This window comes from Clupea harengus, chromosome 7, assembly GCF_900700415.2.
Source record: "Clupea harengus chromosome 7, Ch_v2.0.2, whole genome shotgun sequence".
Classification (NCBI taxonomy): Eukaryota; Metazoa; Chordata; class Actinopteri; order Clupeiformes; family Clupeidae; genus Clupea; species Clupea harengus.
Window position 1 is genome coordinate 25,835,738 of NC_045158.1, and position 16,587 is coordinate 25,852,324.

At 41.4% G+C, this 16,587-nt stretch overlaps 3 protein-coding genes across 3 annotated transcripts; 1 reads left to right on the plus strand and 2 right to left on the minus strand.

The window, feature by feature from the left end:
- Window positions 1-2,333: 2,333 nt before the first annotated feature.
- On the plus strand, window positions 2,334-3,320 carry LOC105911347 (taste receptor type 2 member 16-like). Its single transcript, XM_012840142.2, has one exon. The coding sequence runs from the start codon at window positions 2,334-2,336 to the stop codon at window positions 3,318-3,320; it is 987 nt and encodes a 328-aa protein (XP_012695596.2).
- A 3,454-nt stretch (window positions 3,321-6,774) lies between these two features.
- LOC122133036 (high mobility group-T protein-like) lies at window positions 6,775-10,442 on the minus strand. The gene is made up of 2 exons (XM_042708322.1): window positions 10,058-10,442; window positions 6,775-7,692 (listed from the first exon to the last, which is right to left on the minus strand). The coding sequence occupies exons 1-2, from the start codon at window positions 10,173-10,175 to the stop codon at window positions 7,064-7,066; spliced, it is 747 nt and encodes a 248-aa protein (XP_042564256.1). The 5' UTR covers window positions 10,176-10,442; the 3' UTR covers window positions 6,775-7,063.
- Window positions 10,443-10,458: 16 nt separating this feature from the next.
- LOC122128509 (E3 ubiquitin-protein ligase TRIM47-like) lies at window positions 10,459-15,190 on the minus strand. The gene is made up of 4 exons (XM_042708121.1): window positions 12,915-15,190; window positions 12,437-12,532; window positions 11,970-12,203; window positions 10,459-10,623 (listed from the first exon to the last, which is right to left on the minus strand). The coding sequence occupies exons 1-4, from the start codon at window positions 13,512-13,514 to the stop codon at window positions 10,459-10,461; spliced, it is 1,095 nt and encodes a 364-aa protein (XP_042564055.1). The 5' UTR covers window positions 13,515-15,190.
- Between the last annotated feature and the right edge of the window lie 1,397 nt (window positions 15,191-16,587).

Genomic DNA, 16,587 nt, shown 5'->3' on the forward strand with positions numbered 1-16,587 from the left:
TGTGTAAATTGCACTGGGCAGCTGTGGCTACTGATGTAGCTTACCACCACCGGTATGACTGTGTATGAATGACTACTGGACTCTGGACTATGTAAAGCGACTTCGGGTATTTAGAGAAACGCTATATAAGATTGAATTGATTGATTGATTGATTGACTGTCATCACAGCTCAAACCCAACTAACACACAATTGCCCGGTTGGAAACGCTAAGTGTCAAAATTGGTCAGAACCTCAGGCTAGATAGATAAGAGGGTCGTGGGTCAGTTCAGTTGTTTTGTGTGGTGTCTGAAGGCAACATTTGGTTTAGATGTAAGATTACATGGTTTTGAGAGAGTTTGGTTTTGACATGGAAGTTTGTAAAGATGGCTGTGCAGTTATGGGAGAGTTTTGGGAAATGGAGTATAATTTCAAGAAATGTGTCTTGATAATCAAGAAATCAAGAGCCCACTGCATAATCAGGTTTTGAAGTTGGATAGCTATGTTAGTGTGGGGAAAATACAAGAAGTTGTATAGGAGGGTGTGGGAGACATGTATTGATTTAAAAACATGGATTGCACCTGTTCCACAAGAACCCTCAATGGCCAGTTCTAAGGCTTGCCAAAAGCGAGGTCAGGGTTGAACTGAATTAGCCGGTTCTGTACTCAGGGTTGAACTGAATTAGCCGGTTCTGTACTCAGGGTTGAACTGAATTAGCCGGTTCTGTACTCAGGGTTGAACTGAATCAGCCGGTTCTGCACTCAGGGCTGAACTGAATCAGCCGGTTCTGTACTCTTTATGAACTTATTAGGCTCAACTAGAGAGAAGGAGCGAAAGATACAGAGAGAGAGATGCACGTTTGGAAAGAATTAATTGTGGGGTTCTGTTGAGCAATATTCTGTCTATGATTTTTTTTTGTGTATCTTTGTGTTTATCTCTCTCTCTATTGGTTTTAGCGTGTCTATGTGTTAATCTATCTATCTCTATTTGTTTTAGCGTGTCTATGTGTTTATCTATCTATCTATCTATCTATCTATCTATTTGTTTTAGTGTTTATCTATCTATTTACCTCAACTGGAAAGCACTTTGGTGTCCTGTTGTTTTTAAATGTGCTGTATAAATGAAGTGATTTGGCTTCTCTGCACCAGGTTGTAGAGCTAAATGGGAAGCAAAATGCAGCCTTTTAGTGATAAACTGTACTGCCATAGATGTGGTGGCAGTAATTACCTAAATTCAGCATTTTAGTGGCAGTAATGACTTAAATTCAACAGTTTTAGTGGCAGTAATGACTTAAATTCAGCATTTTAGTGGCAAACTGCTCTTCCGTTGATGTCAGTACTAGTAGTAGAAGGATAGTAAATCCAAATCTCACTTCGTCTGCCAGAAAGCTTAAACATGAATGTAGTTAGGTCTCTCATCAGTGGCAATGATCTTGAACACAAAACTAGTTCACGACTGACCACAAAACCACAGCTACTAAGAGCCTGTGTGGTGAGCTGAACACGACACAAGAGCCCAACACCACGCTACTAAGAGCCCAACACCACACAACTAAGAGCTCAACACCACACTACTAAGAGCCCAACACCATGCTACTAAGAGCCCAACACCACGCTACTAAGAGCCTGTTTGGTGAGCTGAACACCACACTACTAAGAGCCCAACACCACGCTACTAAGAGCCCAACACCAAGCTACTAAGAGCCTGTGTGGTGAGCCCAACACCACGCTACTAAGAGCCTGTGTGGTGAGCCCAACACCACGCTACTAAGAGCCTGTGTGGTGAGCCCAACACCACGCTACTAAGAGCCCAACACCACGCTACTAAGAGCCTGTGTGGTGAGCCCAACACCACGCTACTAAGAGCCTGTGTGGTGAGCTGAACACCACGCTACTAAGAGCCCAACACCACGCTACTAAGAGCCTGTGTGGTGAGCTGAGCACGACACAAGAGCCCAAACCCATGTGCCAATCAAATATTTATTCTCATCATACAGTCCCAAGGCTTCACTATTATCATGGCACACGTATGCCATATGTATTTGCCATCAAGACTAATTTGCGTTTTCAAATTCTTCTGTGGCAACTTGATGCCCTCATGAATGTCTTCTCAGCATCAGGCAAGCAGACATGAGGCACTGATTTAAATACATTTAGAACAGCAAGCAGACTGATGTAAATACATGTAGAACCGCAAGAAGACTGATTTAAATACATGTAGAACAGCAAGCAGACTGATGTAAATACATGGAGAACAGCCCCAGTCTGTATAAGATGCCGCGGGCCGGGCAGACTGGCAGACTGACCCAGTGCTGAGGGGGAAGCAGGGCTGAGTGGGAAGCAGGACTGAGGGCGGAATGGCGTTGGGTTGGGGTGTCTCTGAGTTGGCCTTAATGGGCGCGCCGTTGTGTGCTGGGATCCTGCTGAACACCTGCAACCTCATCCTCACGCTGCTGCAGATGTGGAGCAGTAGGAAGGCGCTGGCGGTGAGCGCCGCCATCTGCTCCATCTCATGCGGTAACGTGCTTCTGGGCCTGGCCTGCATGGCCGTCATGCTGCTGGTGTTCGCTGAGACCACCGTCATCAGTGGTGAGGTGAACCCTCTCTTCAGTGCTGCCTTGTTCTTCTGGATGAACAGCTGCTTCGTGAGCTTCTGGTCCATCGCCTGGCTGAGTGTGTTTTACTGTGTGACGGTGGTCAGCTTCTCCATGGAGTGGCTCAAGGCACTGAAGAGGAGCATCTCCTCCCTCACCGGCGCTGCCCTGCTGGTGACTCTCATCGGCTCCTGGCTCCTGTTCAGCCCCTTTTTCACCCTGCGACTCGTCATCGTCCAGCTGAACACCACCGATGTCACCAATGCCAGCGCCACTCAGAACCAGAGCTACTCTGCCGGCATTGAGTTTGCCCCCTGGATCGACTCGACTCTCTACACCGCCACCTTCATCTTCCTGCTCTGCCCGCTCCCTCTGATGGTGATGCTGCCCACCTCCCTGCGGTTGGTGCTGCACCTGTGCCAACACATGCTTGCCCTCCGCAGGAACCAGACGCAGTGCCAGAGCTCGGACTCCTACCTGCTGGTGTGTAAGCTCACCGTGTCCCTGGTGGGCGTCTACGTCATCACTCTGCTTATTGTGTCTCTTTTCTTCATCTCCAAACTCCAAAGTCAGTCAGCCATGTCCTATGACGTCATCATGCTGGGATGCACCTTCTACTGTGTCGCGTCGGGGGGGCTCGTGACTGCTTCCAACCGCCATCTGAAGGAGAAGCTGCGCTGTGGGGCGTGTTGGACGGATCCCCCAGACCAAGCTAGCGAAAGCCAGACCAGGGACACAGCTTTAGCATGATGTAGGAATTTAACTGTAACAGCATAGAGTTATTTATAGGGTTATTTTAATACTTTTTAATACAAAAGTATATTGTGATAAGTATATTACTGCTGTTTTTTGCATCATGTAATGACATTATGTAATACAATATTTATCAGAATATTTTGAAGAGTGTCAATACTAATAAAGATGTCTTTCTCATTGGTAATGGAGTATTATGCATTAGAAGCTAGTCCATCATTGCTTTAGATCGTGTGGATATGGGTTCAGGGCTTTAGACCACTTGCTTGTGTTGATGTTCACACAAACACAACTAGTGATGTTTGCAGTGGGCAGGTTGTTTGGACATCTACTGCTAATTGTTGATGTGAGCGTGAGAAGTCTTATTTGAATAGCGGGAGTGTACTGTAGGCCTTTACACACACACACACATACACACACACACACACACACACAAACACACACACACACACACACACACACACACAGTCCTTTTGGATACAAGTGTCCAATTGTTTCACACTCACAACAGTTGTATTGCACCTGTCTTATTACTGTTTAATTAACATAGTGTGTGGAATTCTATTGTTTCTGAATTTCACTGTTATTTATTTACCCAACCCTACCCCTTTAAACGCAACTGTTATTTATTTACCAAACCCTACCCCTTTAAATGCACCTGATATCTATTTAACAAACCCTAAATGCACCTGTCATAGAATAAAACATGTAGAGGCTTATCCAATCAGTAACTGTTTTAATTAGCATAGTGTGTAGAGTTAAAGAACTAATAAACATAGTGTGTAGAGTTACAGAACTCATAAGTTACAGAACTAATAAACATAGTGTGTACAGTTACAGAACTCATAAACATAGCGTGTACAGTTACAGAACTGATAACAGAGGGCATAGTATAAGTAGATCAAATCAACGTATCTACAACTCTAGCTCTAACTCAACTCTAACTCAATGATTTGTTGCAAATTAGTGGAATATGATTTCCAAGGTTACCCTTACACATTTTTTGGCATTAGCTATATTTGCCTGCCATCGCATGGGCCATTTGGTTATGTTAGGTATTTATTTACTATAGGTTCAATAATACCAGAACAATAATAGCAATTCTATCTATGACTTCCAAAGGTTAATGGAAGACGAAGGTTTATTCTTTACAATGGTGTGCACCAAGGGAGAGAACATGCGGATTCATTACCCAAAGTAAAACCACAATTTTCCAAAATGACCACCATGTCTTCAGCTGTGAGTGGGCCCAGGTATAAGCAGAAACAATTCTTACCAGCTACTTTAAGTCCACGTTGCTTCCATTCTGATAGAACAATGATTAAAGATTTTTCCTAGTCTCATTATACCGAAAAAAGGGGCCCAAACATCAGCTTGTTGCTTTTTCCCATTTGTTGTTGTCATTATTTAATGTTAGCTATATGAGAGAGAGAGTCAATGCCGAGGTTGAGTATTTCTACCTTGGAACTGCAGTGTAATAATGGTCTCAAAAACACAGAGTAAGACAGCCTGGGTTTCATATGGCACATACCTAGGGAACCAATCCCGTCAACTTGCGGGATGGGGATTTACATATCATTAGCATAAGGTCGATGTTGAAATGAGAGGAGAAGCCAGGTGTGGCTCTGCGAATACTAAATGAGACAAATGTGTAGAGTTCCATCCAACCCATTATAAGGCCATGAAGGGATTTTTTCATGTAGAAATCTTCAAAATTTGTATTTTTTAAGAACAGATATGAGTTTATAGGGGTTTAATCAATGCCAGGAGAGGAACTTTAAGGAGTTTAATTGAATCAATGCCAGGAGAGGAACTTTAAGGCACGTTGCTCCTCACTGTCCTGATATGTGGCGGGCAGCACAGGAAATAAAACTGCTGCACATGCCATCCAAACAACAGGATATTTAGATTGTAATTTAGTAAAAAAATACAATATTTTGTCATTTTAATTAAAACAGAGCTGAAGAGAGGCTCAGACTCCAGCCCCCTTATTTATAAAACGTACTTACGCACAGATTTGATCTTAGAGTGTTCGTGCGACCACGTCAAAGTACAGATTTATAAAAAACATCTTTGACGTGGAAAAGTACGTATCTCTACGTCAGGTTCTATTTTGCGTAAGTATATTTCCTTGTGGCAATACTGGAGTATTGCAGGAATTCGGAACTCTCAGAGCGCCGGCGACTCTCTGATGCAAGACGGGCCGAAGAGGAAGCTGGTGATGGCCGGCGAGGCCCTGATTCTGGTACTGCTCGTGCCGCAGGTGTGGCTGCTGGTGCCTCGGAGACGTGTCTACTACCATGTCACGTACTTTGCTTTTGCCGTTACGCCATCAGACAGGCTTTTGAACAATGTTTTGGCCCGCATCTGCACCTCCATCAGCAGAACGTTGATTTCGGCCTCACTATAATTCTTCTTTTTACATGTTTCCTTCTTGCTTGCCATTGTCACAGTGAGTTTGTGCCTTGAGAATGCGCTCAATTTATATGCTAATGAAATTAAGTAGGGGGCGCTTTGAGGGCGGAGATGTGAGAACATTCAGTTGCGCACAATTCCACGATAATCTGTGATTTATAACTGAAGGATTGGCGTACACATGGTTTTTTGTGCGTCCGTTCGTTTTCTCTGAATCACACTTACGATCATTTCAGAAAAGTTCTTAGATCAAATAAAGGATGGCTTCTACACAACATTATATAAATGAGGCCCATGGTCTGATATATGAAATTCACCTAAATCTAACATAGGGCAGCACATTCCCGTTTCAATAATACTTTGGATTCTTTTTTTTTTTTTTTTTTCATGTAGAAGGCACAACATTGACATGACCCACAGCTTGATTTATTTACACACGTATAGCAAATAACACTAACAGCAGTTTCTTTTCCAGGGAGAGAAGGGAATAATCACTTATTTTCCCATGGAGTTCATGTTGGTGAAAATTAGTTACTTCTATCCTGTCCCTGCATGAGTTTTTCCATTCATATATTTTTGCAAATCCCAAACTGAAAATGGAAACAAAAAACAAGCAGTCCTAAAACATCATTATTATTTTTTTTTTTTTTCAGGCACATTCTTGCAGTTAGAGTGGTATTCAACATACAGTTATAAGGACCTTATGATGGCAAAACATAATACAAAATAAAAAAATAAAGAAATATGATGAATGTACTACCAACCTACATACACCAGATATTGTGCTGTGCACCTTTGGGGAAACAGTTAGCTACTTCCATTGTTTAAATCCTCTCCCTAAAACTGCTCTAGGCAAGAACTACCACTAAGAAATGAAAATAGGGCCTGAAGTAGGGCTGAACGATTTGGGAAAATAATATAATTGCGATTGCGATTTAATATGCGATATTTTTTATTTATTTAAAAATTAAAATGTTTTTTTTTTTTTTTTTAAACACAAGGCATGCACTTTTTAAACACTGTGTGCAAAATGTACCATCTTAAGAAATTATTATTATTTTACCACGTTTTTAATCGCGAACGTTGCGGTTAGAAAATCGCGTTCTATCATATCGCGATTAAATCGCAAATGCAATTAATCGTTCAGCCCTAGACTGAAGACACATAGTGTCAACTTTACAAAAGGAGAATTACACTGTACATCTTAAAAATCTTTCATATACACAGCCTAACATGTCTTGTTCCTGTTGTACTTTGAGAGGTGAAAGTGTGCACAATTGGGTTAAATGGCATCAACAGGAATCCAGGCTATATCAGTAGCGGATCTACAGGTATTCGTCGTCATCATCATCATCGTCGTCGTCATCCTCCTCTTCGCCATCATCATCATCATCGTCATCATCCTTTTTGGACAAACCTGCTATTCCTTTTGTACGATATGCAGCAATATCCTTGTCATACTTCTCCTTCAGTTTAGCAGCCTTCTTTTCATAGGGCTGTTTAACATCAGCAGCAGAGCTTTTCCACATCTCCCCAAGCTTCTTTCTGATGTCTCCAGGAGTTAGACCTGGATTTTCCGCCTTGATCTTAGGGCGGATGTCGGGGCAGAAGATGAAAAATGCAGTTGCTGGTTTTTTTGGGGCATTGGGGTCCTTAAACCGTCTCTTCTCCTCACCCTTAGGCGGGATGTAATTTTTCATTTCACTCTCATAGCGGACCTTATCCTGTTCAGCCATGTCCTCAAACTTCCTCTTATCTTTCGCAGATATGGCCTTCCATTGCTCAGAGCATTTCGTGGAGAATCCAGAGCAATTCACGGACGCATCAGGGTGTTGCTTCTGGTCCTCCCTGGACGTCTGCACAAAGTAGGAATATGAGGACCTTTTTCCTCGTGGCTTCCTTGGATCTTTACCCATCTTGTCAACCTTGTCCGTGGCAGACGTTCTTTTCCCGGCTAGATAATGGGGACCAACAAAACGTTATTACGCGGTCTAGAAGGAGCATGTGTCATTGAAGGGTTCAGTAAGAATTGTGAAATTTTGATGAATGCTGAATTTTTTATGTAACGGTCTGACTATCTAATGTAGAGAGGTTTTAGTAGATTTGTGTCTACCACCAGTCCATCCTCTTACGAAAGAATTCAGCATTCCTCACAATTTCACGTTTGTTACTGAACCGTTCAATGACACAGGTGAATATATGACAATGAATTAAGATAATCAATCTATTACATAAACAAAAAAACATCAAAGCACGTTTACACAATCATTTATTTTTTGTCCATTAGTCTGTGCGCTTTTCAGTTTGTGTCTTTCTCAGCCCGCTCAGCTAAGCGCACGAATCCCAACAGTTCAGTCCGTGTTGCTGGCAAAATAACGTTTGTTAAACAGAAAACAAATCATACCATTCCAACCTGAACCCAACATTTCAATGAACATATAAACTAGAAAACATATAAAGAAAGAGGGTAGCACATTCCCGTTCCAATAATACTTAGGATTCCCTCTTCCCGCGTTCAAAATACGGGAGGTGATTAACTCAGTGTCTCATTCCAATGGCATAAAAAAATTAAACATGGGCTTTCGGCGGACACCCAACAAACAAAACTAAAATAATCAGGGCCTAGTGAGTGCGTATGTGCGTGTATGTGTGTGTGAAAGACAGTTTGTGAGTGTGTGTGTGAAAGGAGTCCTTTGTATGAATTAATGATGTTAAGTGTGTGAAAGGATTTGGGTTTGCTTCATTTGATTCCTTTGTGTGAGATGAGTCCTTCGTATATAGGGGTGTGAAAGTGTTCCAGTGTCTTTGTATGTGAAAGTCCATATGTGTGATTGGTTGTATGGGTGTGTGAGAGACAGAGACAGAGAGTGGGAGAGAGAGAGAGAGAAATACAGAATAATACAAATGTCTCTTTCCTCCTCTCCTAGTCTAGACTATCTTTGCTGTGGGATGGGTTGTGTGTGAGAGACAGAGAGAGAGAAATACAGAGTGTGTGAAGAGATTCCTTTGTAGATATGAGAGACGCTGAATGTGTGTGTGTGTGTGTGTTCAGGTGTGTCTATTCACACGTTCAAAAGCATGAATGTTTAAATGTGTTTGCATTCACCTTGCCGGGCAGCCTCTCCTTCTCCCTCTCCTTCTATATCATATTATGCTAATACTGATACTGATAAAGTGGACATATTACCTAATGTTAATTGTTTACCTAAATGTATCTCTCTATCTCTATGAATTGATGTTTTCTAACCAAATTCTCTCTCTTTTATAGCGTGACCTTTCCATGCAAATGTCGATGGCTGTGGACACATTGTTCCCAATCACCATATCCATTCAGTACATATACGCAATGTTCGACCACCCCAGTCACACTGTCCATGCACTTATTCTACCCCATACTCTGTGCTAGCATTTACCTGCAATGTCAATAATCGCCCCCATCTACATAGTTTTCTGTTCCATTACTCTACTTACCCTTGTAATAGTAACCTTACGAGCACATTGTATACCCACTAAGCTGTCCTACAATACTTGAATGCTCTCTCCCCACCTTATCCTGTATCAATGTTGTATGTATCATGTATTGTATGTGCCATGTAATGCTTGTATGTATTGTGTACATTTACCACATGTATGCTAGCATGCTCATCCTGATAGGTGTATGATTTCATCTGCCATGTTTCTGATTGCTTCCCCACCCCTTCTCCTCCCTTCCCTCTTGTTTATAGCGTGACCTTTGCTCCCAACTATCGATGGCTGTGGCTCATCACCATATCCATTAAGTATATATACGCGTATTGGCTGCCAGACTCTACCCACTCACTCTGTCTCTTTCTTCCTGCCCTAATCTAGACCATCTTCGCTGAGGGATGCTGCTGTAGTCTCTCCACCTGATCTACTTGTAGAATCCCTCAGCCTACACCTACTCACCCCAACCACACCGCCATGCATTTGTGTTGTCGTGTGAGATTCTGTACATGTTTGCATGGATGTTTGTCTAACTTGGTGTGTGTGTGTTTGTGTGTGTGTATGTGTGTGTGTTCGTGCTGATGAGGAGAACCTAGTTTAAATAAAGTGTGGGTGATTGATGTGAGAGGGGTGAGGCAAACTCGTTACATCTCCTCCTGAACCTCCGTTTAGAACGCCATTTTAGGAAAATGGAAAAAGACACTGGAAAAGAGACTGTTTCCTCTACCCATGAACTATAACAGCCATAATGAAATGTTGAACTTAAACATGTAGGACCATGTGATTGCTACTGAAACTTGACTTGTGATTTGGAATAAAGTTAACTGTATAAAATGTGTTTGTGTCAAACTCACATTGTAGGAAATCCTCTCTGGTTGTAGGTTCAGCAGGCAAAACAGCCTGGACTTCAGTCACCATTGAAAGAGAAAGAATCATATTATAAACAACACTGACTGATGTCAATGTCAACATTGCATCAACCTTCTGCTTTAATGATGGCAGTACATTTGTGTTCTCTTGTTGAGGGACATTATGAGTCTCCAGCTTATTCAACCTTGAAGACCCTCTTAAGACAAGTTAACATGGAGACAGCTGTAGAGTATCTCAGCTTCACAGACATACAAAGGATATGCTACAAATATGTGACATTGAGAAATACAGGTTCCTGAAGTTCACCATCACATTTAGCTTATTAGTACAATCCAGAGGGAGAGTATAGTTAGTCATTTCATGTAAACATATGTGAGTAATGTGATTAACCTGATGCAGATATCTTTTTGACTTCCTCCTTGCAGATATTCTCCAGCTCCGTCTTTAATGAGGAGACAGATTTCTTCACAGCCTCGAAAGAGAGGCCTTGCTTCACAGAGATGCAGGATAAGTCTTTAGACTCAGGTGTCTCACTGATCGACTGGAAAGTCTAAATAAAGACACGCAGAGATAGAGAGAAAGAGAGAGAGGAAGAAGAGATGACAGAGATAGAGAAACAGAGAGAGAAAGAATAGCTCCATTCTCAAAATAAAGCATCCACGTATAAGTAAGTTGTACGTTTAAATGTACTATCTGCATTTCATGACAAGTAAATTAAGTTGATACAGTTGATGTGGAAACTTTTTTGTTAACTGTAACTAAAAGCTTCAACCATTACAGTGCACACGAGACTCTTAAGTTACATATTATCTTCTTATGTTTGAGATGTGAACTAAATGTAACGTTATGAGTATCTGGGTGCAACCTAAGCCTAATCTGGATATCATCCTTTGATGTGTGTATGCAGCATCTGGATGTGGCTTCCAAATGTTTTTGTTACCAAGGACAGTCTTGGCAGCTAAGGTGCGTTATCTAGGGGTTAGTCTGATGTTAGCTGTGTCCTTCCTCACAACGTACCCTAAAGCAAAGCCTCACCTACGTACTACACACTATCCTTACATGGTTTAAATTCAGGATAGTGGGATTTTACCTTGTGTGGATGATTGTGTGTGTGTGTGTGTGTGTGTGTGTGTGTGTGTGTGTGTGTGTGTGTGTGTGTGTGTGTGTGTGTTCGAGTGTGTCTGTGAGTGTGTGTGCGTATGTTTGAGTGTGTTTGTTCGAGTGTGTGTGTGTGTGTGTGTGTGTGTGCGTACGTGCGTGTGGGCGTGTGTGTGTGTGTATATGTTTGAGTGTGTGTATGTGTGAGCACTGCCTGCCAGGCAGCTCTCTCAAGCTGGCTAACTGCTAGCGGGGTAAGCCCATGTGGTGATTCCTTAAGTTTTTTGGTTGATGTTATGAATCCCAAATGAATCCAACATAAATGGTTGTCCAATTGCCACTGGTTTGCCTTGACCTACATGTGGCCTGACCAAAGAGGCAGAGTGGCAGGCACCTGTGCACCTCAAGTGCCTCCAAACAAACTGTGAGCCATGATGTCAGGGCAGATGTGCTTTGATCAATTAACCACAGGTAATGACATCACTCAAGCCCCGCCTGTCAGAAAGGGTTCTTGCTACCATGTGACCTAACCTGTACTTACAATTGCCATAATGATTTTGAGCAGTTTTCTGAAGAGTGAAAATGTCTTCATCATGCCCAAATGTTTTGAGTGATAAATACAAAAACTTTCTTCACACCGTAACTGCATAGAATAAGCATCTTTCTGTAAACTTAGAGATTCTAGAAGAAAATTCAACAATATCTAAATTGAATTAAAATTTCTACCTAGGAGGAATATATTCAACATATATCTATGCCCTCAAACATTCTGTGCACTAACAATCCGTCAACACTTACCTTGAGGAAATGGATGTGATCCTCTGTGTGTGAAAGCTGCTCCAGCTCAGCATCTCTCCTCTTCAGCTCAGCAATCTCCTGCTCCAGTTGCTTCAGGAGTCCTTCAGCCCGACTCACCTTAGCCTTCTCCTGAGCTCTGATCAGTTTTGTCACCTCAATGCGCCTTCCCACAATGGAGTGGATCATCTCAGTAAAGATCCTCTCACTGTCCGCCACTGCTGTCTGTGCAGAGCTCTGTTAGGAGACACACAAAGAGGAGGGTGGCAGGAGACCCACAGAGGTAAGTGAAGGAGCAAACTCACTTGTGGTGTGACTGGCTCTTCTTGATCAAATGACCAAGGGCAAATCCTGCCAAACCATGTCTTTCTTTGATGGTCTGTATCATATAGAAATGGCAGCATAGCGGTGATAACACAATAACAAAGCGATTGCTAAGCCAGCTGTTGTCTTATGTGGTCAGTTCTCACTTTGAGAGTCTCCACAGCCTTCCGCAGCTCCTGCAGCTCCTTCTCTCTCCCCTGGATTCTCTGCTGGAATCTCCTCTGGGTCTGCCCCAACTGCCTCTGTTTAAAAACATAAATAAAAAAAAACAGCCTCTTTTCATGATCGGTGGATTGTTTACAACAATAATGATCAAATATCTTAAATGACAACTGAACATTTATAAGCAACAAACTTTTAGTATATTTGAGTTTTTTCCAGAGATCTAATTACACTTTCAAGCTGTCGCAGAACGTGTAGAACCTGTTTTTACTCAACACTGGATTTGCACCTGATAAACATTTCCTGATTCTTCCTTTCTCTAATGGGCAAAGTGATAGCGGAAACAGCTAGACTTAACGACTGGTGAGATAGTATTCTTGTAGTTATAGTATAACATTCACAGTTAGTACGTATAAGAGCCCTCATAGAAATGTTGGACACACATGTAGCTCCAGTACTGACCTGTTTCTCTGTCCGTTCTGCTGCAGCTGAGACTGTGTCATGGCCTTTATGTTCGTCCATTGTGCACAGATAGCAGATACAAATCTGATCGGTTCGACAAAATATTTCAAAGACCTTCTTATGGTGAGAGCAGATCCTCTCCTGTAGCTGGCCTGTGGCGTCAATCACTGAGTGTTTTCTTCCGGGGTTGACATCATTGTGAACTCCAAAGTGAGTTTCACAGTAAGACAACAGACAATCCAGACAGGACTTCACAGCTTTGAGTTTTCTCCCAGTGCAGACGTCACACTCCACATCTCCAGGTCCAGCAATAGAGGGAGTAATAGAAGAAGCTTGGATTCTGTTCTTCGTAAATGCCTCCACCATTTCAACAACCAGAGTATTTTTGTAGAGTGTAGGTCTGGTAGTGAAGGTGTTTTTGCATAGGGGGCAGCTGTAGACTCCTCTCTGATCCTCATGATTCCAGTAGCCCTCGATGCAGCTCATGCAGAAATTATGTCCGCAGGGAATAGTCACTGGATCCTTTAGCAGATCTAGACAGACTGGACACATGAAGGAGTCCTCTTCTTTCTTTCTTTTCTTTGAAATAGCCTCTGCCATTTTGTTTGCTTTCTCTCACAACCACAAGCACACTGAGAGAAAGTTTCGTTTTCACCAGAATACAGTGTGCTGAGGAGTGGCTTCCTAGAAGTCATTGTGCGTCGGTCTTCAGATGGAGGCGGGGAAATATGATTGTGCGTGTGTTTTTGTGCGTATGTTTGCGTCGTCTGTGTTACACCCCTGAAAGCAGAGATAAATAATAACAAGCTGTTTCCTCAGTGAGAACATTTACTTGAATGAATCATCAAACACAGAGTTTACAAACAAGCAACAGGTTGGCTGCAGTATAATACTGTAACGACCTGTATGTGTTAATGTTCATGTTCATTGTGTTGTATGCCTGTGTCCTTGCTATGCACTGCGTGGGGCTGGTAGAGTAGCCGGGGGGGCGGGGACACCTGGTTAGGATAACTTATAACTTGTTGTTGGGCATCTTTGTGCTCGCGGTTCTGTGAGAAGCAGCCACTGTACCTAACGTGTTCAGCCGTTGTTATAACGACCAATAAAGTCATTGAAGTACTCAAACTCGTAGTGACTGAGATAGCTACAATACAAACACACGCTAGCATACTCAGTAAAACGTTACACCCACTTACTTAAAAGTTTCATACACATTCTCCTGAAACTCGTATGAGAAAATATCAACAATATGCCTGAAAAACGTGGAGAAATAATCATGAGAGTGATAGGGTGATGTTTCCTCAGTGAGAACATTTACTCGCATGAGGAAAATAATGCCATCTCCGCTGTATCCATGGACTATGGGTGGACACAAAAACAATCGCTCTCAGGCTGGCAGATCTAGACTACTGTACAGATCCCTGATAATACCATTATACCTCAGCTCTGAATAATAACAAATGGAGTAAACAATGAGTGAATTAAAGATGTTTTGCATTTTAACTCCTTTTAACACAATACAAGTTATTATTGGTTTTAAACAGATCTCATGAACTGTTTCTCATGACCGTATGATTCTGTTAATTTATTCAAAGATGCTCTGTGATCCACATGTACGCTCCTATTCTGGAGCTGACCACTAGGGGGGAGTTCAGTCTCCTCGTTACTGTGTCTGAAAGAGTAATCAGATTTGGAGCAGTCCAGGCTCCAGGACTGATCGTTGCATCCAAAGCCACATTCAATGCCGTGTCCTTGGTTGCTTGTCGTTCACTGAATTACTGAATTACAAAACCACTACACGGATCTGTGGTCATTTCATTTTTGATGACCCCTGTCACACTTATTATTTCTCTTTGTGTCCCTTCTTCCTGTGCCAAGGGCTTTTGGAGTCAGACTGACAAAAATGAAGTTATTAATTATGGTAATGAGCTTAATCAAATTAGCTACATTCATTGGGATGTGTTTGTGGTAGATGCAGTCTGAAATTATACTATATTTGTGTGTTTTTGCTTCCACAAAGGATGACAATCAGCCAAACGGGAGAGATATGATGACACAGTATGGATAAACATCCTTTTATTTCTGCAACGGCAGGCAGAGCAATAGCGTAATTAGTATTTTCATCATTCCTTTTTCTTGGTCTATATACCAATGGAGTAAAATAAGATATACAGTGCCCTCCGCAATTATTGGCAGCCCTAGTGAATATGAGCAAAACAGGCTATAAAAAAATGTCTTTGCTGTTTATCCTCTTGGTCTTTCACTCAAAATATTCACAAAAATCTTACCTTTTCATTGAAGTAAAACTATTGAAATAAAAAAAAAACTGTTGACATTAAATAAATATTTTTTCCCAAAATATGTGTGCCACAATTATTGGCACCCCTAGAAAAATCTTATAATTAAAATTAGTGCTGTCAGTTTAACGCGTTATTAACGGCGTTAACGCAAACCCATTTTAACGCCGTTAATTATTTTATCGCGAGATTAACGCGAGATATTTAATATATATATATATATATATATATTTTTTTTTGATTTACGTTCTTTTTGGCCTCGCAAACTGTGTAGTAGGCTAACGTTACGGTTTGAGAGTGAATGGTGAGCGCCATACGGCGAAATGGATGATAAAAAGCTTCTGAATGGAAAGTTTACTTTTAAAAGTTGTGTTGTGCAAAAGAAGCAAGTTTCACTGTTGTCTGAAAATGTCAACAGGCAGCTGGCTGAAAGCAAAGAAGTAGTAGGCTTACCTTTTATTGGTAACCTAACTGTTACGGTTCATTGTTTCTGAAATAAGAGGCCTGACTGCTATGTTCCCAGCAAACTTGAAAAAAAAATACAATATTAAGCCATGGTTTAACTGCACTATAGGCTGAGTCCTTGTTTACCTGAAATTTTATTTTGTACCGCCCTATTTGGCAATGTTGGTTTTCAATAAAATAAAACATTTGCATAAAGCAAGCCAATTCACTTTTCCATGTTGATAAGGGCATTAAAATAAAAATAAAATGATGGAAAAAATAAATAAATGAAGGGACATTTAGAATAGATAAAAATGTGCGATTAATCGCGATTCATTTTGAGTTAACTATGACATAAATGCGATTAATCGCGATTAAATATTTTAATCGTTTGACAGCACTAATTAAAATCTAACTGAAGTATATTTCCAGTCATGTTTTACATTTGAGAGGAAGGACAAAGAGAGGGAGGAGATAGGGAGAGAGAGAACAAGTGAAAAGGAGTCTGATGGGAGAGTGTATAGCTGGTATACCTGGAAATACTACAAGTAATAGAAATATTGCCCATCTCTGCTCTGGTGAGATCAATTCAAAACACTCCTGTAAGAACCTGTTACTGCAATGAGTGATGGCGCTTATGGTTTCCCCCCAGAACAACCTCTTCACATGATGAACACAATATAAACAACATATGTATACATATGGACACAACATATGTATACAATTTTAGAAGTCTTCATGTGCTGTAGTAAAATACAGTACAATAGTCGAATACAGTACAATAATTTCCATGTATTTACCAATATAAAGCAAAGAAAAAAAAACATTTAGTACTTTATGGTCTTTGTGGATCCATTGTTCCAAAACAAGTGAAGTGACCCATGGCCCATTAATCTACCTATACTTAGGTTCGGATTGGTGTGTGACCACTT